The sequence below is a fragment of the Sorex fumeus genome, unplaced genomic scaffold, assembly GCF_029834395.1.
Source record: "Sorex fumeus unplaced genomic scaffold, SorFum_2.1 ptg000063l, whole genome shotgun sequence".
Lineage (NCBI taxonomy): Eukaryota > Metazoa > Chordata > Mammalia > Eulipotyphla > Soricidae > Sorex > Sorex fumeus.
This window is the reverse complement of record NW_026606120.1, coordinates 43,491,037-43,515,665: the sequence shown is the minus strand read 5'-3', so window position 1 is coordinate 43,515,665 and position 24,629 is coordinate 43,491,037. Positions and strand designations below refer to the sequence as shown.

The 24,629-nt window shown below is 58.7% G+C and overlaps 1 protein-coding gene across 1 annotated transcript in view; it reads right to left on the bottom strand.

Annotated features, from left to right (window-relative positions):
* ATP2A3 (ATPase sarcoplasmic/endoplasmic reticulum Ca2+ transporting 3) overlaps positions 1–24,166 on the bottom strand; it is a 31,876-nt gene extending 7,710 nt beyond the window's left edge. The window contains exons 1-15 of the mRNA XM_056127105.1: positions 23,930–24,166; positions 15,112–15,129; positions 14,923–15,005; positions 13,364–13,468; positions 13,126–13,264; positions 12,777–12,857; positions 12,596–12,681; positions 9,755–10,219; positions 7,965–8,053; positions 7,720–7,822; positions 6,569–6,700; positions 6,155–6,280; positions 4,431–4,649; positions 3,994–4,329; positions 439–659 (exon numbers count right to left, since the gene is read on the bottom strand). Coding sequence (XP_055983080.1) covers positions 439–659; positions 3,994–4,329; positions 4,431–4,649; positions 6,155–6,280; positions 6,569–6,700; positions 7,720–7,822; positions 7,965–8,053; positions 9,755–10,219; positions 12,596–12,681; positions 12,777–12,857; positions 13,126–13,264; positions 13,364–13,468; positions 14,923–15,005; positions 15,112–15,129; positions 23,930–24,047 — 2,321 coding nt within the window. The 5' untranslated portion in view covers positions 24,048–24,166. The remainder of the gene's footprint in view (positions 1–438; positions 660–3,993; positions 4,330–4,430; positions 4,650–6,154; positions 6,281–6,568; positions 6,701–7,719; positions 7,823–7,964; positions 8,054–9,754; positions 10,220–12,595; positions 12,682–12,776; positions 12,858–13,125; positions 13,265–13,363; positions 13,469–14,922; positions 15,006–15,111; positions 15,130–23,929) is intronic.
* Between the last annotated feature and the right edge of the window lie 463 nt (positions 24,167–24,629).

The following is a 24,629-nucleotide window of genomic DNA, read 5'->3' as shown; positions in this document are numbered from 1 at the left end:
GACTGACCAGAGTTCGATCCCCAGCATCCCTGAGCCCCGCCAGGAGTGACTCCTGAGTGCAGAGCCAGGTGTCACCCTAAGCAACACTAGATGTGCCCCTACCCTGCCCAAAACAAAAACAAACAAGATGCACAAGAGCATACACGGACATGCACCCTCACTCAGGTACACTCCCACGTGTGCATAGTAGGCACATCCAAACACACACCAGCACACACCCCATCCATCCCTGTCCAAAGGCGGGGCTAGTGCATCCATCTCATATCACTCTGGAAGCAGGAAGGTTAGACAGAGGAATGGGGGGAGCTTCCAGGTTGGTGCTGAAGCCCCGGGAGCCCCCATCAGGACGAGGCATGTGTCCCTCCATCCTTGCTGCCCTATCCCGGAACAGACGCTTTCTCTGTGTGGAGGGCTGTGAGCAGGGGCAACGGGCCTCACCAGACAACCTCGCCAACATTGGACGAGATGAGGTAGCGGATGAACTGCTTCATGTTGCTGTAGATGGCCCGGCCCTCCTCCACGGCAGCCACGATGGAGGCAAAGTTGTCATCGGAGAGCACCATCTCCGCGGCCGACTTGGCCACAGCTGTGCCCGAGCCCATGGCAATGCCAATCTCAGCTTTCTTCAGGGCAGGGGCATCGTTCACCCCATCTCCAGTCTGGGGGGACAAGTGGGGGAGGATCAAGTCTGAACTTCCACTCAACTCAGCCCATCCCCACTGAGGGTGCGTTTCCAAGGAAGCTGGACAAAACCAACAGAGAGGTCAGTTCATGAGCTGAGCTTAGAGGGGCCGGATGAAAGGAGAGTGGAGAGTGGGTAGGGCTTTGCCTTGCATGCGGCCAACCCAGGTTCCATCCCTAGCATCCCGTCTGGTCTCCCGTGCACTGCCAGGCGTAATTCCTGAGCACAGAGCCAGGAGTAAACCCTGAACATTGCTAGATATGGCCCCAAAGCAAAAAATCAAAAAGAACGATCTCAGGGGGTAAAAATTAAAAAATAAACAAAGAAGGCAAGATCAAGAGTCAGAGTCAGCAGGAGAGCAGGGTTCCAGATTGGGGCCCAGAAGAGAAGGAGAGAGAGAGAGACAGGAGTGAAAGGGCATGAGAATAGAATAAATGGCATCTGATCAATCAAAAAAAATAAAGAAGAATGAACTTAGAAATAAATAGTTCAGTAAATCCTCAGAAAGTGGCTTTAGAAAGAACATTGTGAGATACATTTTTTGAAACAAACAATATAAATTATTTGATGACTGCTAAGGGAGCAGGCTTATGGGCCAGGGGGGAGAAAAGAGCTGATCTATACCATAAATTAATAAGCAGGTGAATAAATAACAACTGAGTAAACTGAGTTTATTAGACACTGAAAGGAGGAGAACCAGAGAACACTGGGTGTCTGCCTTGCGCACAACCAACCAGGTTCAATCCTGGGCCAGGAAATATCCCTGAGTGCTGAGCCAGGAGTAAGCTCGCAAGCCCTGGAGCACTGCCAAGGACGGCACCAGTAAAAGAAAAGAAACGGACTGGGATAGGCCAAGGAGAAGGCAGGTGATGCAGACAGCAACGGGTCAGAGAGACCACATCTGCACAGGGAAGAGAGCCTGGTGGGACAGATGAGGGTGAGTCCAAGCTGAGGGCCAAGATGGACCTCAGACTGGTCGTGGACTAGGTGGAATTGAGGTCAGGGACAAATGCCCATCGCAGCTTTCTTCAGGGCGGGGACATTGTTCACCCCATCTGCCAGGGGCGAGGTCAAAGATATGATGAGGTCAAGGATTAGGTGAAAGTTGGAACCAAGGCAGGTCACCCAGGTTTAAGGTTAAAAAGTGCCTAAAATAAAATGTGAAAGTGGACACATTTGGGGATGGAGAGATGATGCTGTGGGTAGGGGGCTTCCCTCACATGCCGTCAACCTGGGTTCCATCTCTGGCATCCCATATGGTGCTCTGAGCACCGCCAGGAATGATTCCTGAGCGCAGAGCCAGGAGTAAGCCCTGAGCATCACTGGGTGTGTTCCCCCAAAAAAATCTCAGGAGAAAAGGAATGACTGCATGATCAACGGAAGCGGAACCAAGAAGGTGAGGGAGGGGAGAGGGGAGAAGAGAAGGGGCGTGGGAGCATGTGGAGGGGCTCTGACCCCTGGGGGAGATGCTGGCTGACAGCATGTGAGTCTGAAACAGCAACGGCACACACCTGGAGGCTACGACAGCTCAACCACAGCGGAGGAAACAATGAGTATCCTTGGGCTTGAGCCCAAGCACCATGATGATAACAGTAACAGCATCAACAGCAGGAAAGGAGGGCCTGTTTTGTCTATGCTGCTGCTCTCACAGTTCTCTGTGAGGGGCCCAGGCTAACCCTGGGAACAGGGCAGCTGAAGGTCAGATCTGAAAGTCTGACAGCACCCTCCAAGAAGCTATGCTAGGCATTTTGGATTGGTTCCTGAGAATCTTTGTGAAGCTTTTTTCTTTTCCTTTTTTTTTTTCAAGATAAAGCAGCATGAATTAATGAAATTAAGGAAGAGGGGTAGGGAGGGAGGGAAGGAGGAAGGAAGGAAGGAAGGAAGGAAGGAAGGAAGGAAGGAAGGAAAGAAGGGAGGGAGGGAGGGAGGGAGGGAAGGAGGAAGGAAGGAAGGAAGGAAGAAGGAAGGAAAGAAGGGAGGGAGGGAGGGAGGGAGGGAAGGAGGGAGGGAGGGAGGGAGGAAGGAAGGAAGGAAGGAAGGAAGGAAGGAAGGAAAGAAGGGAGGGAGGGAGGGAGGGAAGGAGGAAGGAAGGAAGGAAGAAGGAAGGAAAGAAGGGAGGGAGGGAGGGAGGGAAGGAGGGAGGGAGGGAGGGAGGAAGGAAGGGAGGGAGGGAGGAAGGAAGGAAGGAAGGAAGGGAGGGAGGGAGGGAGGGAAGGAGGAAGGAAGGAAGGAAGGAAGGAAGGAAGGAAGGAAAGAAGGGAGGGAGGGAGGGAGGGAGGGAAGGAGGAAGGAAGGAAGGAAGGAAGAAGGAAGGAAAGAAGGGAGGGAGGGAGGGAGGGAGGGAGGGAAGGAGGGAGGGAGGGAGGGAGGAAGGAAGGAAGGAAGGAAGGAAGGAAGGAAGGAAAGAAGGGAGGGAGGGAGGGAGGGAAGGAGGAAGGAAGGAAGGAAGAAGGAAGGAAAGAAGGGAGGGAGGGAGGGAGGGAAGGAGGGAGGGAGGGAGGGAGGAAGGAAGGGAGGGAGGGAGGAAGGAAGGAAGGAAGGAAGGGAGGGAGGGAGGGAGGGAAGGAGGAAGGAAGGAAGGGAGGGAGGGAGGGAGGGAGGGAGGGAGGGAGGGAAGGAGGAAGGAAGGAAGGAAGGGAGGGAGGGAGGGAGGGAGGGAGGGAGGAAGGGAGGGAGGGAAGGAGGGAGGGAGGGAGGGAGGAAGGAGGAGGAAGGAGGAAGGAGGAAGGAAGGGGGAAGGAAGGAAAGAAAAAAGGAAGGAAGGAGGAAGGAAGCAGAAAGGAAGGAGGAGGAGGAAGGAAAGAAGGAGAAAGGAAGGGAGGGAGGGAGGGAGGGACTGGAATAGATTGACAAAGCTTGGACTGGAGCAGTAGCTCACTGGCTAGAGCACATGCTTTGCACACAGAAGACCTATGTGTCATGCCCAGCACCACACGGACGGTCCCCCAAGCACCCCCAGTAACAGTCCCTGATCACCAAGCCTGGTGTAGCCCCTGAACATCACCAATGTGGCCCTCCATTTAAAACTTTTTCAAAAGAAGCCCCGCCAAGGAGCAACGAGGGAGAAGAAGGTGATGTGTGCCCGGAGCCACGGAGACGGACCCGCACACGATACAACACAAGGCTGTGTCCACAGGGAGGGCACGAGACCATCCAGTCCAGGGAAGGCCCATTGGGGCTCACATCTTTCAGTGGGTCAGAAAGGCCGCACAATAGAACGTTGGGAAAATAAGAACAAGGCGGGTTGCAGGCTGGCTGGCCAAGCCCTGAAGTGTCACCCCCACCCCGCCCACGGCCCCGCGTGGCCTCACCATGGCTGTGATCTCGTGGAAGGACTGCAGGTTCTCCACGATGCGAGACTTGTGTGCCGGCTCCACCCGGGCGAAGCAGCGAGCCGTGCGGCAGGCCTGGCGCTGCTGCTCGGGGCTGAGGTCGTCAAACTCGCGGCCGGTGTAGGCCTTACCCTCCACGTCCTCCGTCTCCCCAAAGATGCCCAGCCGGCGGCAGATGGCCACAGCTGTGCCCTTGTTGTCCCCGGTGATCATGACCACCCGGATGCCAGCTTGGCGGCAGCGTTCAATGCACGCGGCCACTTCCGGCCGTGGGGGGTCCAGCATGCCCACACAGCCCACGAAAGTCAGATCCGTCTGCAGGGAAGGGATGGACGTGAGTAAGGTTCTCGGCACACCCTCCCCTTGCTGACCTTCTGGCCACTGTCGGCCCCCACGACGCCCAGGCTGGGACCCACCTCATACTGCACGAACTTGCTGCTGTCGTCCAGCTGCATGTCCTCCTTCCTGGGGGGCGCATCCCGGGTGGCCAGTGCCAGGCAGCGCAGCGTGTCCGAGCCTGAGCCCCAATCCCGGATCTTGGCCAGTATCTGCTCTCTGGAGTTGGCGTCCAGCGGGACCGAGCGGCTCCCCACGCGGACGGAGGTGCAGCGCTCAATCACACTCTCCGGAGCCCCCTGCAGCGTGTGGGGTGAGAGAGGCCAGCTCATCAGGAAGGAACCTTGGCCTCCCTCATGCCCAACTAGGGGAATGAGGTCCAGATTTGGGGTGCAGCTGACCCAGGGGACATGTCACCTCTAGGAAAGCTGGGACCAGAACCCCCAGACCCCACTATGAGTAAACCCCATGAGAGTGGGCAATGGGGAGGCCCCTTCAGAAATGGTCCCCAGGGGCTGGAGCGATAGCACAGCGGGGAGGGTGTTTGCCTTGCATGCAGCAGACCCAGGTTCGATCCCCAGCATCCCATAGGGTCCCCTGAGCACTGCCAGGAGTAATTCCTGAGTGAAGAGCCAGGAGGAACCCCTGAGCATCGCTGGCATGACCCAAGAAGCAAAAAAACAATACAAAAAAAAAAGAAAGAAATGATCCCCTGCTATTTGGGGCATGAGCCGGGAATAGGGACCTTCCTGCAGACCCCGCGCCCTGCCTGGTGCTCAGGGCTCCGTGCTCAGCAAGAGTCTCCACAGCAGGAGATCTCTACCCCAAAGCAGGGTAGAGATCGGGGCTATGATTCCTACTTCAGGTGCAGACACAGTTAACAAGCCGAGTTCTGACACAGAGCCGGAATGACACTAGACTGAGGGTGTGACTTGGCAGAGCTGGTCTTTGTCAGGGTCTCAGCTGGAACAAGCTCCAGAGCATTTATTTCATGAATGATCCCACCCACGGTGCCCCCTCTTCTCCAAGGCCATGCTAAAGGGGCACAAACTCCCGACATAGAAAGCTTTCCACTTCAAAAGGGCCAGAGCTTCACTGCATGGGCACAGAGAAACAGTGCAAAGGCTCGGGAGATATGCTGCCTGCACCCCAGACCATTCCCAGGCAGCACCCAGGCCCCAGAGCAGCACCTGATGGAGCCCCGAGCACTCACGGCATCCTCAGCCCTAACCTTGAGTCGCTAGGTCCAGTTGGTTGAGTATCACAGGCATGGCCCCTGGGCCCCTGAGCATCACTTGTGAGGGCCCCCCGTAGAAAGACCCCCAAAGCAGGGTAGAGATCAGGGCTATGATTCCTACTTCAGGTGCAGACACAGTTAACAGGAGATGGTGTGGACAGAGGTTTGTTTGGAGCCAGTTCCGTCCCTCTCTTGAGATTCCATTTCCCAAACACAAAGTACCAAAGAGGCCCGTCAATGACATCCATAGGCCAAGGGCTCCCTGGTTGACCTGTCCCAGGACAGTGAGGCCCCAGAAGAGGAGAGTGACCCCAGGGCACGTGTGAGGCCAGGTACTGCCCTCAGTCTGGGTCTGGGAGCACGGCTCGGAGCAGGCCTCACGTGAGCCCGGGCTCTCCTCCCTGCTCTCCACTGCCAGCCCACACCCTTGTTCTGGATTCACTGAGCTGATGGCAGCCTCAGTTCCTGCCGGGCCTCCCAGGAGTGCCCGATGCTTCAGAGAGCAGGAGGCTCGCCCCCAGGGACCCCGGGGGTGCAAGAAATGCCGCCCGCAGCACTGCATCCCACCTTCACAAACATCTTGCTGCCTCTGGCTGCCGAGTCAGAGCGGGTGGGCGTGCAGTACACCGACATGGACTTCCGGTCTCGGGAAAACTCCAGCGTGAAGTCCTTTCGCATCAGCTGCTTAATGACCTGCGGTTCCGGCAGCCAGGACAGGGGGCAGACCAGAGGCTTTCAGCACTTCTTGGCCAGCTGTGGTACCCAGGAAGACTCCCCCAACCCACAAGCCCTCACTCCCAGCTACCCACCCCTCAAACTTGACCCTCAAGCCTCCCGCACCTTGCTAGGTCCAGGGCCCTTGGCCAGCTTCCTGGAGATGCTGGGCCCTTCCCAGTCCTCGCACAAACTCTTCTTCCCCCCCGAAGTGTCCTCCTCCTCCCAGAGCCTCCCTGCACTCCCTCCTCCCCTCCCACAGCTCACCGAGTTGCAGGCGCTGGTTCGCTCCACCCGGGACAGGCCCTCGAGGTCTGTGTCAAACACATTCATCTTCTCCACCAGGCAGGTCAGGGCTGTCTCAGTGGCCTCGCCCAGCTTCTCATATGCGTTCTTGGCCTGATGGCACACGAGGTCTGGGGTCAAGGGCCAGGGGACATCCTGGGGGACCCCCAGCCCCTTCTCCCCCTCCCTCTCTGACCTCTAGAGCAACCAGCCAGATCCCCCTGTAAGCAACTTTGCACCAGGCCTGTGGGTCCTTGTGGCCCAGCAGCCCGGGGGCAGCGGGGGTCTACTCACCTTCCTTTCTGACCATCTCTTGTCCCCACCCATCCCAGATCTCCCACCAGGGGCCTCTGCCTCCCGCTGTCCGCACCCTCTGCACTCATCTGACCACTCTCCTATCTGCCCGGCCATCCCGGCCTCGCTCCTCCTGCTCCCCTCTCTCCCTCATGGGCCTCCCGCCCTGACCCTTCACATGCTCACAATTGCCCATGTCCAGTCCAGACACAACCCCTCACGTCCAGGTGCTGCCTGCTGGGGACCCTCAGGCACCAAACATCCCTTCTCTGTGGCATGGAGTGACCCAGCGGGACAGCGCCCGAGTTAACGCTGGCCTCCAACCCCTCTCTCACCTAACTAACACCAAGTCTCAGGACTTGGGCCCTTAAGTCTCAGCAATCCTTGCCCTCTCCCAGAGGCTCCAAGGATGCTCCTGGTTGTGCAGCCGTTCCCATCTGTTCTGGGGTCCCCGCAGAAGTTTGGCCCAGAGTTAAACAGCACAGTTGGACCTTGCCTCTCCCCTGCTCAAAACTGCTGTCCTCACCCTACCGTTGGGTCTAACTTGGTCTGGCCAATTCTTCCTGGCAAGGGGCATCACCCCCCACCCCATTCCAGTGGGACAGACTGTGCTTCTGTCTTAAACACCTGCACCCTGCCCTCTCCCTGCAGGGGCCTCCGGCCTTCAGCCCTGTCCAGGGCAGCCCCGGAGCTCCGGCCTGAGGAGGCAGCAACAGAGGGCTGTGTTCAGAGGTGTGGGGCTCACGCCAAAAGGGGTGCCCTGGGAGCTGGCTGGGGGGGCAGGAGTGTGTCCAGTGGCCTCAACCCTGCGGTGGTCACGACAGGGAGCGCAGGCCCACCTCGTTGTAGTCCAGCGCAGAGTCATTGCACAAGGCACAGATGGTTGCCAGCTCCACCAGTCCGTCAAACTGCCCACAGCGAACCTTCTGGTCCCCCTGGCGCCTGCATCAGAGCAAGGTCAGTGCAAAACCTCAGACACCCCCGCCCCGTCCCTGGGAGCGGCTGCCCAAGGCCCCAGTCCCCAGGCCTGGCCCCTGTCAATCCTCCGAGTTGCACCCCCCACCACCCCATGGCCTCCACTTACACTTCACCCTCAGGGGTGTAGGTGGTGCCAGAGATGGTGAATTCATGCAAACGGCAGGAGTCTGTTTTCGCCTCAGCCACCACAAACATCTAGAAGGCGGGAAGGGGGTACACTCAGGGCAGCTCAGGGGGTGGTGCAGGGAACCCTCCCCCTCTCCTGTAGGGTCTCAGCGGTGCACAGGAGAGTTCAGGATCCAGGTCTCGGGATCACTGTAGCGATAGCACAGCGGGTAGGGCGTTTGCCTTGCACGCGGCCAACCCGGGTTCAGTTCCCAACATCACATATGATTCCCTGAGCACCGTCAGGAGTAATTCCTAAGTGCAGAGCCAGGAGTAACCCCTGAGCATCGCCCGTGTGATTCAAAAAGCAAAAAAAAAAAAAAATCCAGGTCTCTGAGAGCCCGTTCTGCCCCCTGGGAACGTTCAGGTGGCTCCTTGGATGCCCTGGACCTGAGGAAGCCCTGAGTTAGGACCCTCCAGATCTCTTTAGAGCTGCTGACAGGGAGAAGGGGACGCCAGTCCCTCCTGCCTCCCAGCGGAGAGCTCCCAGGCCCCCAAGAAGGAGTCCCCCCCAGTCCACTGGGAGCACAGACTGCTCTTTCCAAAAGTGTTCCCGGAGGACCTTGCACTGGGTCTACAGGGTCCCCGGCCCTGATGTGCTTCTCAGGGACTCAGGCTCCCACTTTCTTGTCTGTCAGAGGCTCTGCCAGGGAGTCTGGCTTTCCAGAAGCTACCATATAGCACATTCCCATGCCACGGCCAACCCAGCACTCAGCAGGTGTTCAGGGAATGCTCCTGCCTTCATGTGCTCCCCACTGCACCCCAATGGACTCAACTGTAGTTTCCGAGTCCTATTTCAGCCGAGGAAGCTGCTCTGATAAAGCCCTCCGAGGGACACCGGGGGCTGCAGAGTCACAAAGCTCACTGGCTCCCTTCCCTGTGGCTGGCTGGGAGAGGCCTCAGATACCCACGGGGTGGGCAGTGGAGAGGGTGGGGGGAGCGAACCCACAGCCTTCACGGCACCCGCCTGGCCCAAGGCCAGAATGCCTGGAGCCGAAGGGCAGTGGGCCTGGGATGTGGGATCGAGTGCCTGAGAATAAATAATTCCTGCCCTGGCCCTTCCCAGGCCACTGGAGCTGGTGTATCTGATAACAGGGTGCACTGAAGAGCAGGCAGGACAGGGGAGAAGCTGGGTCTCGGCCCAGGTCGGCACGGATGCCAAGGATGCAGCTGACCCTCCCCCAAGCCATCATGGCAATCGACTGACATTCAGAGATGTACCCAAAGGTGACATGTGGGTCGTAGGGACCTGTGCCCAGCCAGGCAGTGCTCCTCTCCACTCTTTGTTTGGGGGTGGGCCACACTGGAGAGGCTTACTCCTGGCTCTACACTTGGGAATTACTCTGGTGGTCCTCGGGGGACTTACAGGGCGCTGGGAATGAAACCCAGGTAGGCCAGGTACAAGGCAAGCACCCTACCTGCTGTACGATTGCTCCGGTCCCTCTTCTCTAATCTTGATCAAAAAGAAGCCAGGGGGGCTGGAGCGATAGCACAGCGGGTAGGGCATTTGCCTTGCACCCAGGTTCAATTCCCAGCATCCCATATGGTCTCCCGAGCACCGCCAGGAGTAAATCCTATGTGCACGAGCCAGGAGTAACCCCTGTACATCGCCGGGTGTGACCCACAAATTAAAAAAAAAAAAAAAAAAGCAGCCAGGGAAGGGCCCAGCGAGGGAGGGCAGCCTGCCCAGTACCATAAGGCCGCACCCGGGCGAGTAGTCCAGACACTCACCCGGCAGACGGACATCTGGTTGGTGGTGAGCGTGCCTGTCTTGTCGGAGCAGATGACCGAGGTGCAGCCCAGTGTCTCCACGGAGGGTAGGCTGCGCACGATGGCATTCTTGCGAGCCATGCGCCGCGTGCCCAGCGCCAGGCAGGTGGTGATGACGGCAGGGAGGCCCTCCGGGATGGCAGCCACGGCCAGGGCCACGGCGATCTTGAAGTAGTAGACAGCACCCCGGAGCCAGGAGCCACCATGGGCCGGGTCAGCAAAGTGGCCGATGTTGATGACCCACACGGCCACACAGATGACAGAGATGGCGTGGGACAGCTGCCGCCCGAATTCGTCCAGTTTACGTTGCAGGGGCGTCCGCTCTGGCTCCACGGCCGCCATCTGACTCCGGATCTTCCCCAGCTCCGTGTTCAGGCCCGTGGCCACCGCCACACCCACTGCCTTGCCTGACGCGATGTTGGTGCCCTGGTCGAGGAGGGGAGGGGTGAGGAGAAAAGCTGAGTACCCCTGCCATGGCACAGGGGGAATGAGGACCCTGCATGACGTCACTTGGTGTCCCCCGGCTTCTGTCACTGACATTAGGAGATACTGTCATCCTGAGGGTCAGCTCTCTGATGCTGGGGTTCGGGTCAGTCCAGAAACCAGTAGTGCCTCACTGGGGGCCCAGCACAGGGCAAGTGCTGGCTGACACTGGCCAAGTGATGTGACCCAGCTCTGGTCCACTCAAACAGGTCTTGGGAATGATCAATACAGCAGCCCCAGGTAAAAAGGTTTGCAAATATTTACCGAACAATCCAGAAAACTGGAGCTTAAGTGCAGTCATTCCTAAGCCCCATTAAAACCCCCAGGTCCTGTATTAGGCTCCCCTAGCCAAGCCTCAATGCTCTCTCTGTCACTCTCACGGATGTGTTCACAGCTCCCATGTGCCTGGCGGGGTGCCAGCTCTCTTGTTCTCTCTTTTTAGGAGGCCTACTGAGGGGGTGGGGTTAAACTGCACCCAGTGGTGCTCCGAGATCACTCCTGGCTCTGCACTCAGCGATCACTCTTGGCGGGCTTGGGGGGCCATATGGGGTGCTGGGGATTGGAACCGGATCAGCTGCGCGTAAGGCAAGCGCCTACCCACTGTCCTGTCACTCCAGCCCCTTAGGGGTCTCTTCTGCAAAACAATTCAACAGAGGCCCAGGTCATACCTGCTCCCAGGAATCTGGTATCTCAGTACTCCTCCGAGTGGTGCCCTGAGTCATGGTTGGTATGAAAGAGGCACCAATGGCAACCTTGGCAGCTCCAGCCCTCCACCTCAGGCCCTCTCAATTAGCTACACCCGGCTCCTGAGAAAGCTTCTCAGTGGCAGGGGCAGAGGCCTGGGCATTCCCCAGTGGTCCTCTTCTACCCAGGCAGCTGTTCACGGCTCCCATATTGCCTGGCAGTGCACCAGCCTCAAAGAGTTGTGGGCAAATTCGGTTTCTTCACTTCTATTCACCTCCCTGGAGGTCTGCTAGCCCCTAAGGACTAGGGGCCTGCGGCCTGAGCTTCTTAAACAGTGGATGAAGTTACAGAAGCCATGCAACTTTCTAAAGCATTGTTTGAAAATAAATTAATGATCTGTTATTGATAAATGTTTGGTTTGCACACCTATGCTATAAACACATCCCAGGTGTGTGAAACATTCTTGGGCAAAATGGAGTCACGAACTGAAAAACTTGGGGCTGGAAAGACTGCAGGTAGGGTGCTTGCCGTGCATGCAGCAGACCTGGGTTCAATCCTAAACAACTCATATATGCTCATATAGTCTCCCAAGCATTGCCAGGAGTGATTGCTGAGTGAAGAGCCAGGAGTAAGCCCTGAGCACCATCAGGTGTGGTGCCCAAAACCAAAAAAAAAAAAAGGAAGAAAAGATTAAAACAGAGCATCCTGTTTCTAAGTCACTGGCCCTGGCTGGCCCTTCCGTGGCCACAGGCTCAGTGCCCCTATTGCCGGCAGCCTGTGGCATTTGCTCCCATTCCTGGGGTGCCATGGGCAGATCCTGCCCACCAGAGTCCATTTCACCCTCTCCCTGAGAAGACACAGCAGAGCCTAGCAGTTTGGTACTTTCCCCATCCTCCAGCTTCCATCCTCCAGCTGTTTGGCAACCCTCCTCCCTCTGGAATCATCTCAGCTGGGTGGTCCTAAGTGGGCGCTGGCCCTCTCCAAGAGCAGGGCAGAACCAGCCGTGCAGGTCAAGGAAAAAGAAAAGTCCCGCAGTCGGCTAGTCTGAGCCAGTGTCCCCCACTTGTGCCACTCAGGCTGTGTGTCGTCGGGCAACTTCCTGACCCACTCAGTGCCTGTTTCCGTGCTGAAAGGCGCAGATAACAAAGGAATGTGGCTCTCTCCGTGGGAGAGCACCTGCGTCACAAGTGTGAGCCCCTGGGTGGTTAATCCTTAGCACCAAGAAGAAGAAAGGGGGTTAGAGAAAGTAATGCTGTCAATGGTGTGAGGAGGATTAAATGGATTAAGAACTCAGTTTAGGGGCTGGGGCGATAGCACAGCAGGGAGGGCATTTGCTTGCATGAGGCTGACCCGGGTTCAATCCCCAGCATCCCATATGGTCCCCCAAGCACCACCAGGTGTAATTCCTGAGTTCAGAGCCAGGAGTATCCCCTGAACATCACAGGGTGTGACCCAAAAAGAAAAAAAAAACTAAGTTTCTACATATCAGAGGCAGAGAGCAATGCTAGGCACACACGCTTCAGGAAACAGCTGTCAGGACTGCTACACATCTGCAGGTATTTCTGGTCATCGATGAGGCTCCCCATCGAAAGGTTTATTTTGGTTGTTGCTGTCCGCCCTGCCCTGGCTACTTACGGAAAACAGCATGTTCTTCTTGTCCTGGTTCACAGCTCTGGGGTCTGGGATGGCGTCTGTGTGCTTGGTCACTGACACAGATTCTCCTGGTCACGGGGTCAGAAATGAGAGGCGTCACATGAATCCAGACACCCCCATTCTCCCTGCGCCCCCCTCACCCCGGCCTCTCGGCCTCCCTCACCTGTCAGGATGGACTGGTCCACTCTCAACGTGGTAGACTTAATCTCCAGGAGCCGGAGGTCAGCAGGTACCTTGTCCCCCACTGTGGAGGAAGCGTGACTTGGCTAAGCATGGCTCTTGCTGCTGTCCCTCCCTGGTGACCCAGAAAACCAAGGTGGTTCCTAGGAGCAAGACCTTCTGGGTGGCGGGCTGGGATCTCTCAGAGTATCCTGGCCCCAGCGCAATCTCCCCAGCTGTCAAAAAGCATTTTTGCCCAAGGGATCTGGAGGGATCTGGGCGTCACCCCTGCCACTGAGACCACGGAGGAGGAGGAGAGGGCTGTGATATACCAAGAGCTGCTGTCCACATACCGGCCACTTCCACGATGTCCCCGGGGACGATGTCCCGGGCCCGGATCCTCTGCACGCCCCTGCGGTCCGTGCGGATCACCTTGCCCATCTCAGGCTCATACTCCTTCAGTGCTTCGATGGCGCTCTCAGCATTGCGCTCCTGCGAGACAGGAGACCCTGTGGGGTGACACGCTGGGGACCAGGAAGCAGCAGGCGGGGTGGGGGACCCCAGGGCTCAGCCCCATCCCCGAGCTCCCACCTGCCACACTCCCACGATGGCATTGGCCACGAGGATCAGCATGATGACCAGCGGCTCCACGAAGGCTGTGGTGGTCTCCTCGCCCTCCTCAAACCAGGCCAGCACCTACCCATCAGAGCTGGTGAGTCTGGGCGCTGCTGGGGGCACCCCGGACTTTAGGGCAGACACGTGGGGAGGGGCCTGGCCTTGGGAGGAGTCTCTGTAAAAGCCCTGGTTTGGAAGATCCACACGTAGTGGCCACATGGCCCACTCAAGGACCACCAGTAGTGGCGGCATCTGAGAACTTGCTAGAAATACAGCTCTTGGGGTCCATCCCAGACTTCCCAAGGCAGAAACTGGGGTGGGTGGGTCAGAGAAATAGTACAGTGAGTAGGGCACTTCCCTTGCACTCAACTGACCTGGAATTGATCCCCAGAACCCCATGTGGTTCCCCAAGCTCCACCAGGAATAACTCCTCAACTCAGAGTCAGGGATAAGCCCAGGGCTGCTAGGTGTGGTCCCAAAGTCAGATTTTTTTTTGAGGGGGGGTCACACTGGCATTGCACAGGGGTTACTCCTGACTCATGCACTTACTGACGGTAGTCAGGGGACCATATGGGATGCTGGGAATCAAACCCAGGTAGGCCGCGTGCAAGGTAAATGCCGTACCCACTTTGCTATCGCTCCAGCCCCCGATTTTTTTAAAAAAGGAAAAACAAAAGAAAAATAAATGGATGGGGCCCAGCAGTCATATCTCACAACTCTCACAAGGTGACCAGCTACAGACTCAGAACTCAACTCAGAAATAAGAGAGGTGGAAAGGGGTCACGGGCTTGGGGTCCATGTGCAAGGGTAGAGCACCGGTGTGAAGGGCACTGTTCCCTTGGTCCAGTGCCCACAAGGACAGTGCCTGTCCAGGGAGGTGAGACCCAGAGACGGGTGAGGGGAGAGCTACCCCAATACCCCACAGAGCCCTACACTCTGACCACCAAGTTGAGGGTCCTGGTCCCCCCCCCCCCGGCATGGGGCCTGCAGAAGGGCAGGTCCCACCAGCAAGGGCTGATGACTGGCCCCTCAGGTCCAGGGGGTGTTCAGGCCAAGGGAGTGAGGAAGAGCAAGGGGACACGTCAGTGAGTGGAGGGTGTGAGGGTGATGGAGGAGCCAGGGAGCCTGGGAGCTCTCCAGTGGGTGGTTTAGGCCCTCGGGGACCCGGGCAAGGTCTGCAGATGTGACTGGCACAGTGAGGCACTCTGCTGGCATATGGAGGGGAGAGGCAGGGCATGCAGCTAAATCTGACACGGTTTGTAGGCCAGCTCCCTCAGGAAGGCGTATCTGGTCCAGAACATCACCAAGCGGCAGGTAAGGAGCCCTGGGCCAGGGCCAGGGGCTGGGGGCTCCCTCCGTCAGAGTGTCAGGGGGCCTGGTGGGACCAAGGGGGAGCCGGGCGGCAGGCGCAGGCTGGAAGGATTCCAGTCAGGGAAGGTGAGGCCAGAGGGAGCAGCCGGGGCACCCATGGCAAAGCCAGGCACGGCCCTGTCCCAACCCTGCCTCCCGGCCCCCGGGGCACAGGCCGTACTCACGAAGGAGACCAGGGCGGCCAGCAGCAGGATGCGCACCAGCAGGTCCTGAAACTGCTCCAGCACCAGCTCCCATAAGGACTTCCCTGGGAAGCAGAGCACCCGTGAGGCTGGCCCCAGGGAGAGGAGAGAGGGAGCCTGGGGGTGTACAGACCTCGCAGGGGGCGGGGGAGGGCGGGGGTGCGACCTCACCTTCCTCTGTCGGGAGCTCTGCGGAGTCCAGATATTCATGGGAGCCATAAGGAGACAAGAGACGGTGGGTGAGGCTCAGGGGGCGCCTCGGAGCAGCCCATCCCCCACCACGATGTTCTGGATGGATCCCCAGTCTCTGAGGCCACAGAATGAATAGTTTGAGGTCCAGGGTGCCACCCCACTCTGGCTGAGGTGTCCGGCGTAAGTCCCTCAGCCGGTCCCTCCCAGGCAGTTCTCACCTTCACTTCCTACACTTTCACTTTCTCAGGTGGCCACCCAGACCCGTCCCGGGTGCCCCATCCCCTTGACAAGGCCAATGCACCTCAAAGTGAGAATGTGAGCTCAGGCTGCCTCTGACCTCACCCCTGGCCCTCTCTCTGGGCAGTTAGGGGTCAGTGCCCAGCTGCGTCCATTGTCCTTTGCCAGATCCCACACTCTGGGCACATTCAGTGACGACCCCTCCAGGCCGACACATGCAAATGTCCCCAGACATACATCCCCTCTCCCCAGTATCACCAGCCATCGCCCACATTCTGGTCAGGTGGAGCCAGACGCCCGGACCCCTCAAGTTCTGAGTCTTCCCCACAGCCTGCAGAGGAAGCGGCACCTGGGAACATCAACCCCTCCACAGTTGCAAGAGCTGGGGTGACAGCAGGGAACTGGGTCACAGAGCAAGTCGGGGTGTCTGTGGGGTCTGTGGGAGAGGAAGGAACGAGGCCCTGGGCAGGCACTCTGGGGGGCTTCTCCATCGGCTGGAGGGGCTCAGACCTGCTGAGGTCAGCCTGAAGCCCTGCCTGATGGGAGGCCCACCCCCGCCTCCCCAGGTGTGTGCAGAGGGCTGAGGGGACCAGCGGCATGGCGCTCCTGGAAGCTGAGCCCAAGGCCCACCAGCATCCCTCTTCCTCGTCCTCCCTCCAGACACTGGCCCTTGCCTCTGTCCCCCTGCCTCTGTTCAGCAGCTTTTTCCTGGGAGTCCTGCACCTGTCTGGAAGGTCTGGGGTCTGCACCTGGCAGCAGCCCCATGCTGAGTGCCCAGTAGCCCACAATAATCCCAGGAGGGAAAAACTGTAACCTAAAAATACACTTTCTAGCATTTTCTCCAAAGACCTATTTTAGGCAGCGACTGACATTTTCCGTGGAAAATGTAATCTCCAGTGTCCTGCGTTGAGATTAAAATCAAACAGACTTTTTCCTTCTGATCTATTTAGCTGAAGTGAACAGGAAAGGCGGGGGAGACCAAGCCAGGTTTCTGGGCCAATTCTCCGATGAAGCAGGGTCCATCGGCAGCCACCCTGGCCAGGCCCAATCCCGGCTCCAGCCCCTAAGGGTGCCAACTCCCCGGCTCTTAACCGGGGTGGGGAAGCCTCAGCCCCGCCTGTGTGGAAATCCTTAGGGTTCCTGACCCCAAAGAGTGTCTCAAGTCTCACCTGAATCCATCTTGTCCCCACCCTCACTCTGACGGCAGACAACCCCATGCACTAGACTCGGGATTTTTTTCTGGGCAAGGCTGAGGTACGAGGCTTGGAAACCTGTCATGTATGCTTACACATGGGGCCTTCGGACCAGGACCAGCCCCCACCACCCCGTCCCCGCCCCCACAGCCTCACTTGGTCTCAGGCTCACCTTCCACTTGGCTCCTCCCCCTTGCTCTCTGACCCATGACCCGAGCCACCTCTGGAGGTCAACAGGGCATTTCCCCAAATATTCTGGGTTTTGCCCCCATGGTGGGCACTGTTGGGTGCCCAGTGGGTTGCGAAAGGAAGGACGGGTGTGCCTGACCAGGGGGAATGACCTTGGGGAAGACTCTCAAAGGGGAGGGGGCCTGCCCTGGTGGAGGGCGGGGGTCAGGAGCTCTCGGTCTATCGCTCTCTTTTTTTTCTTTTTGGGCCATACCTCGCAATACACAGGGGTTATTCCTGGCTCATGCACTCAGGAATTACCCCTGGCGGTGCTCAGGGGACCATATGGGATGTTGGGAATCAAACCCGGGTTGGCCGTGTGCAAGGCAAATGCCCTACCCACTGTGCTATCATTCCAGCCCCTCTCTTTCTCTTTTGGCTTTTTGGGTCATACCTGGTGTGCTCCAGGGTTACTCCTAGATCCGCACTCAGGAATTACTCCTGGTGCTCAGGAGATCATATGGGATGCCAGGGATGGAACCCAGGTCTACCCAGGTGTGCAAGGCAACCCTCTGTGCTATCACTCCAGTCGCTCACTCCCTCTCTCTGACAGGTGCCTGCTCTGTGGAGCTGAGTGACACTGTCTGAGAGGCCCAGAGCCACAGTTGACCATCCGGGAACACGGGGGCAGAACAGGGGAGAAGAAACGGCTGCTGTGATTTTAGCCACAGAGAACTGGGATTGTGGCCACTGAGCTGACCTGGATGGGCTCCACTTCTTCTCAGACCTGACTTCTTCAAGGCTCTGCTTCTACTGGCTCCACGGCTCCCAGGGGCTCAGCCAGATGTGTGGTCACAGCAGATGCCCTACCTGGCCTGCACAGCTGGAAGACAGGTCTGCTGGGACCCTCATTCCCTGGGAGCCCCCATCCGCTCTCAAGCGGGGTGTGTAACTCCAATGTGTCAACTGCATAAGTGATGGATGGATGGGAGGCTGGTGTGTGAGATACGCAGGAGAATCAGGCCAGAACCCTGCTGGTGGGCCAGACGTCACTCTAATTCATCAGGGGCACTGCCCTCTTGTGATTCTCAAGACACCACATAAGGAAGAGGCAAGTATTTCCATTTGACAGAGTGAAACTGTGAAACACAGGCTGAGCGAGCCATTCACAGACACACAGCTGGGAAGTGGCAGGAGGAGGTGGGTACCAAGGCAGCTGGGGCTCGGCCCCCTGCTCTGGGCTCCTGTGCTACTGCGGGCAGCCCTGCCCTCCCATCCCGCCCAATTTCTCAACGTTACCTAACAGACATGTGGTATCCCCCATTCTGATGACTGGACTCAAGGCCCTGATTGGGGATCTCGCTTGCTCCCACCCCTCCTGCCGGCCTTGGGTCTTCAGGGACAGTATTTGGGGGTATCAGATCCTTCCTGCTCTAGTCAGGCCTGCAACACACTCTGATTCTGCAAGACCCCATTGGCTCCACTTCCCCTCCCCAAGACTGAGCCTCATCGTCAGAGGGGTCCCCCTCTCCAGGTGCCCCAAACTGTGCAGCTTCCTGTGCCCTGGCTGCTGAGGCAGCACTGAGGGAGCTGCTGGGTCGGGTGTCCCAGTTCAGGAGAATGCCCAGCTCAGCCCACTTCATTCATCGACCCAGCTGTCCAAGTCGGCCCAGGATGTGCTCCCTTCCTTGTCCTCAGCTGAATTGGGGGTGTGTGAGAGAAAGCCCCCCGCTACCTCTCGCAAGGTCCCCTCTGTGAGCCAACCCAGAGATGCTGGAGGGGCCTAGAGTTCGGCTGTAGGTCATGGGCCAGAGAGGGTGCGAGCTGAAACACTTCACAGCTGCAGGCAGAGTCTGGTACAGAGGGGGTGAGTTGAAGCCCTGAGCTCACTCCTGGAGAGAGACGGCCACACACGCATGTTTTTTTTTCTTTTTTCTTTTTGGGTCACACCCAGCAATGCACAGGGGTTACTCCTGGCTCATGCACTCAGGAATTACTCCTGGCAGTGCTCGGGGAACCATATCGGATGCTGGGAATTGAACCCGGGTCGGCCATGTGCAAGCCCTACTCGCTGTGCTATCGCTCCAGCCCAACTCACACGCATGTTTGAGCAGTGGTCCAGGGCCCCCATCTTCCCATGGGGGTATGAAGAGGAATGATGTCAGCAGGGTGCTGTGACGACAAGGGGCAAAACGCGAAGTGCTGAGAACCACGCACAGCTGGGTGGGAGGTCGTCAAGCGGGGGTGAGAGCAGTTGTCGAGCCAGCACAAGAGCAGCCCCCAGGCTTCACAAGACCCCCGCTCCTACACATGGTAGATGCTGGACAAATGAATGCCCCCATGCTAACCTTCAACAGCTCGTGTTGGTCTGCAGGACAGGGACCAGCCACCACAGGACCCTCAAGGCCTTCCTGAGTGGGCCCCAGTCTGCCCTTTCAGAAATACTCATGTCTCAGGGGTCCATGGTTACTCTGCCAAGCAAGAGGCCCTGGGATTTCCATTGCCACCTCTTCTGGTTTTTCTTTTCTTGTTTTTGTTTGTGTTTGCTGGGAGGGAAGTTGAGCCACACTTGTGGAGCTCAGAAGCTACTCCTGGATCTGTGTTCAGGGGTTGCTTCCGGCATGTTTGGGGGTCCTTGTGGTGCCAGGTATCACAACCCAGCCTCCTACATAAGTATTCCAGCCCTGAGCTCCCTGCTCTGCTCCCACCTCTTCTGGTCTTGCAAAGGCTTCTACCCTCTGAGATTTTTTTTTTCTTTTTGGGTCACACCCAGCGATGCACAGGAGTTACTCCTGGCTCTGCACTCAGGAAGAGTTACTCTGGCAGTGCTCTGGGGACCATATGGGATGCTGGGAATCGAACCTGGGTCAGCCTTGTGCAAGGCAAACGCCCTACCCACTTTGTTATCATTCCAGCCCCTCCCTCTGAGATTTTGCTCTCATCATCCCCCGCTGGCCTGGAAACCTTCCCTTAAGCCTCCACTCTGCCCTTTTCTCTCCGTCATCATTAGAGTTGGGGCCACCCCCACCTGACAGCGCACCTCCATGGTGCAGAGCAGCTGAGTCAGCCCTGAGTCCACACAGCCCTGCACCACTGTTTACCCAGTTGTGCACTGTGGTGGCTGGGGCCCTGGGCCTGCAGGGCGCCTGGAGCCCAGGAGAAGGAGGGGACGCAGGGCCAGGCAGCACCCGGGCTCCTGCACCAGCTGCTCCCCTAATCCTCCCTGCAACTCCTTCCTTCTAGCAACACTAGAAACTGGTATTTCAGCTTCTAAATGTCGGCTGGAACTGGGAGAGGCAAGTGTTCACCAAGGTCTTCCTCAAAGGTAAATTTGCAGAGCAATTAAATCATCACTTGCAGAGTCTCCGAGAGGCCCTGGCTAGGCAGATCCCGCCCAGCCCACCTGGCCTTGCTGGGTCTCCAGGGGCCCTCCTGGAGAGCACAGCCTGGTCAGCTCTGTGGGGGGCCCCAGGGAGTCCCACACCGCCCACTCCCCGTGATCTACCACCTCCCCTTCCAGCTGACCTGAGAGGCAAAGGGTGTTCTCAACATCTGTGTGTGCAGAGGCTGAGGCTCTGGGGGGGGGGGGGGTCACACTCCAGTTCTGCTGGAGATCCAGGCTCCCCCTCTGCTCTACAGGGGAGGGCACCGAGGCTGGGGGTGGGGCAAGTCTGTCCTAACCCCCCTGCAGGTCTCCCGCCCCACTGACCTCCTGCCACTCAGATGGGCTTCCCACGTACAGGCGGCCAACTGGGGCCAGGGCTGAGGGGGCAAAAAGTTAGCAGGCTCTGGGTCCCACCTGGCACTACAGGGGCCATACCCTACGGTATAGGTGGGCAGTGGAAGGCCCAGGAGGGGTGGCTCCATCCCTGCCGCCTCTTCTTACCCTCCCACAGATCTCGTGGGTCCCTTGCCCGACTCACAGCCCTGTGTTCTCAGGGACCATGAGGTGTGGGTGACTGGCAGGCTGGGCTCTGTCTGTACCGCCTCTCTCTGGTCATGACGGTCTAGCACTTTCCATCCCATCCAAAAAAAGGCTCCTGAGCCCATGCAAAGATGCTCAGCAGGTCTGGGGGAGGAAAAATTCAGGCCACACTATGATCTTTCCTAGCAGACCAGCACAGACCAATGTCCTCAAATGTTGCATTGGAGAGGCACTGGGGAGGCACGCCAGCTGCGGGTATTTATGGAGACAATCGAATGACAGCTGTCAAAAACTTACATACACGTGCCCTTTGACCCAGTGATTCCACTTCAAGGAATTTATCTTTGGGTTACATAGTTATAAGTGTGTGACACGACATGGGGAAGCGGATGTGCTCTGGAATGCCTGTGTGACAGCAGAGATCGAAACAAATGAAGCTCCCACCAGAAGCCCACAGAGCCACACTAGCTACCACCCTGAGTGAGTGCCAAGAGTGACTGCTGAGTGAAAAGGGGCCAAATGGCCCCAGCAGTCCAAGCAGCTCCTTCAGGGGCCACTACCCTGGGAATACCCAGAAGGCGCCCAACATGGGGAGTGGGGGCTGGGGACTCAGAATATTGCCCCATGCAAAGATTTTTATTCAAAAAATAAACTTAGGGACGTGCTCCCCTTCCTCATCACCCCCCTCTTCACTGAGGTTGAGTCCTGGGCCCCACTGGGACCTGCAGAAAAAGGTGAGTGAGTTCAGAGTTGTACTGTCACTGCCCTATTGGGGGAGGTGTCAGAGATCAGAGAGAACTCCCCTGGGGAGCACAGTGCAGTGTGTGTTGGGGGTGGGGTAGGCACACCCACTGAGTACTGCAGAGTCACCTCCCTGCTCTGTGGTGGTGGTGGGGGGGTTGGAGAGCAGGACCCTAGCCCCAGCCTTTCTCCCTCCCTCCCTCCCTCCCTCCCTCATCTGGCAGAATTTGCACACTTGGGTACTTAAGCAAATCATTTCCTTGTGGTTTCTCAGCTAACGACCTTGCAGGTGCAGAGACTCGGGGTGAGGGGAACTCGTCCTCAGGGTGTTCCCCTCCAGCTGCAGATCCCACCCAGGCCACATGAGTGATTAGGAGGGCAGCTTCATGGAAGTGAACATGCAAAAAAAAAATCCAAGACAAGAGTCCTGCTATAGCGCCATCCTGAGGAAACTGAGGTGCAGAGAGGAGGAACGGCTGGGAATGGCTGGTGAAGGGTAGCACAGCTCTGAAGAGGCATAAAACCCTGAAAGGACCACTTTACGGCTCATGGAGGCTACAGGAACCGATCTTCAAGAAGGGCTGACAAGGGGTCAGCTGGGAAACCCGGCGGGGGCGGGGGGCAACTCCCTCTCCTACCTGCCTGGAAGGTTAGGGGGAGCTGAGAACCAGGGGGAGGAAGAGCGCTTTGGGGCCAGAGCTGGGCTGGAACGGCAGAGCTGACCCTAATTCCAGGGGGTTCCAGAGCCTGTGACCCCTGACTCAGAACTGACAGGGAAAGCAGCCTCCCCAACCCCCTAACCCCCCAACCCCTCCCACCCCGCACAGCTATGTCCCTTACATGTCACCTGCACCCCAGCTTGGAACCCAGCCTCAGTTCCCCCCCGTGGGAAAGCACGGATGGTGTCTTCATACAGTTGTTTGGAGGAAGAAGCACGCGGGGTGCTGAGAACAGCGCCCAGCAAGAAGCAAGTGACTCTTAATCTAAGCAGCTCCATCAGAGCACAAGGCAGTCACCAGGGAACTCCAGTTTTCCCCCACCCGGAAAGGCACATCTATCTCCCACCGCACAGAGAACCTTACCTCTCGCCTCCTGGGATGCTCAACGACCAGACACCCAGTACCCCCTCACCCTGACCACATGGGGAATAGCCAGAGCCCCTCCACTGAACAATGAAGATATGGGGTCCAGATGAAGAGGGTCCCCAGTCGGGGTCCTGCAGGGCTGGGCCTGTGGGATTCCAAGCTCTTTGGGCTGTGGGACTCCAGATCTGTGGCTATTGCCTGCTCCCTTCCAGGTTAGGGGGTCAGGCCCTGCTTGCTTTTACAGGACGCCCTCTCTGCCAAGTCACTAATGGGGGATATTAAATAATATTTATCTCCCCAGTTCCTCCCACAGCTGCACTAAATATAGAAACTAATTTTTTTGAAAAAGGATTTCTGCTCCAGAAAGATAATATTTATATAAGAGGTGGTTTTCATAAACCAATACTAACCCCAAAGCTCTTCCTACTTCTCAAGTCAGCCCTGGGCAGTGGGATGGGGGGGGGCGGTCAGGAGAACACCTTTCCCTCTGGACGGCTGGGAACCCAGAGACAGTGAGATCTGGCAGGACATGGAGTCCAGGCTGCACTTTGTGCGTGGGAGTGGGACGATTCTCTCTGAAGCCCAGACATTCTGCCCTTGAGGCCGGAGGTGCGTGGGGTGGTGGCAGGGCCACCATGGTATGGAGTCACCCTGCACTTTCCCTGGGGCGCCCCACATGCAGGCTCACTGGGTTACACCTGACACTCGCGGTGCCTTTGGGCTCCTTCGGAAGAAAGAGGAAGAAATGCCGCTTCTCCCACCCAGACAGCCGCAGCACGAAGCTCCCCCTCTGCCCACTGCGGCCGGGCTGGCTGCACTCCGGGTCACCCCGGTCTCCCCCAGGAAACTCCCTGAGTGAGGGCTTCACTCGCACCCCTCCCTGCACCCCCAGGGAAGTAGGTCTCCTGGGGCGCAGATCAAAGCCCCACCGACTCCCGCCAGCCACATCCGCCTCTGGGTGCAGAAAGAGGAAGACCTGGGGGCGGGGTGGCGCCCCAAGGCTGCCAGCTGACAAGCTGCACCTACGAGACGTTTTATGGATCTCTAGGGAACAGCCGGAGGCCTGGCCTCGGGTCCCGCCGGTCCCCCGCAGCGGTGCTCCACGCGCGCATCTGCACGCGACGCGTGGCCGGCAGCAGGCGGCGGGGATGGGGGCGCGCACTCGGGCTCGCGCGGGGCAGCCGGGACCGCGAGAGGCGGGAAGCCAGGGGAGCCAAGCGGGGAGCATGAGCAAGGGCGTCCGAAACCTCGAAATCCACCTCAGGGTCCCCGACGGAGGGGGCCGCGCAGCCCCTCCGGGAGCCCTAGGAGCATCTCAAGAGGTTTCCGGAGCCCCCGCTTCCTGCCCGCGCGCCCAGCGACCGGGGAAAGCCCGCTCCGCAGCCGCAGGGTCGGCGGGGAAACTGAGGCCCGGCCCGCGCCGCCCCCGGACCCCGCCGCGCTCTCACCGTTGGGGCCGTAGCGCTCCCGCGCGGCCGTCACCTGCGCCGGGCTCAGGCCGTCCTCGGCCGACACCGAGAAGCCGCGCAGCACGTCGGCGGCGGGGAGCAGGTGCGCCGCCTCCATGCCGCCCCGCGCTGTCCACAGTCCGCACCGTCGGGTCACGCCACTGCGCTGCCTACAGCGCGGGGCTCGGGCGGCTCGGGCCGCGGCAGGCGCCAGGCGAGGGCATGTCCGCGCTGGGGCCTCCCCGACGGCAGTGGCGGCGGCGGCCGCGGCCCGCGCCAGGATGCTGCGCCCCGGGCTCCCTCCCCGGGGCGGGGCGGTGCCGGGCCCGCCCCGCACTCACACCCCTTCCGGCCTCCCTCCGAGCCCGCCGCGGCTCCGCCCCCGCGGCGCCCCGGGGCGCGGGGCCGGGTCACCCGCGCGGTCAGCAGAGGAGGGAATTGAACCGGGAGCGCGCCGAGCGAGAGGGAGCCGTGGGCACCTGGCTGGGAGCGGAGCTCGGGCCCCCCCCAGTACTGAGATTTGGGGTGGGGTGCAGAGCGCTAGTGACCTAGTTAGTTGCCGCCTTTGGCACCCTTCGGGGTCCTAGGAAGTGGCAAAATGGGGGGTTCCCATTTGGGGAATGAGGGGCTTCCAACCCAACCGTGATCTCCAACCAGAATTCTGAGTCCAGGGGGATCCCCCAAACCTGTGCGCCAACAG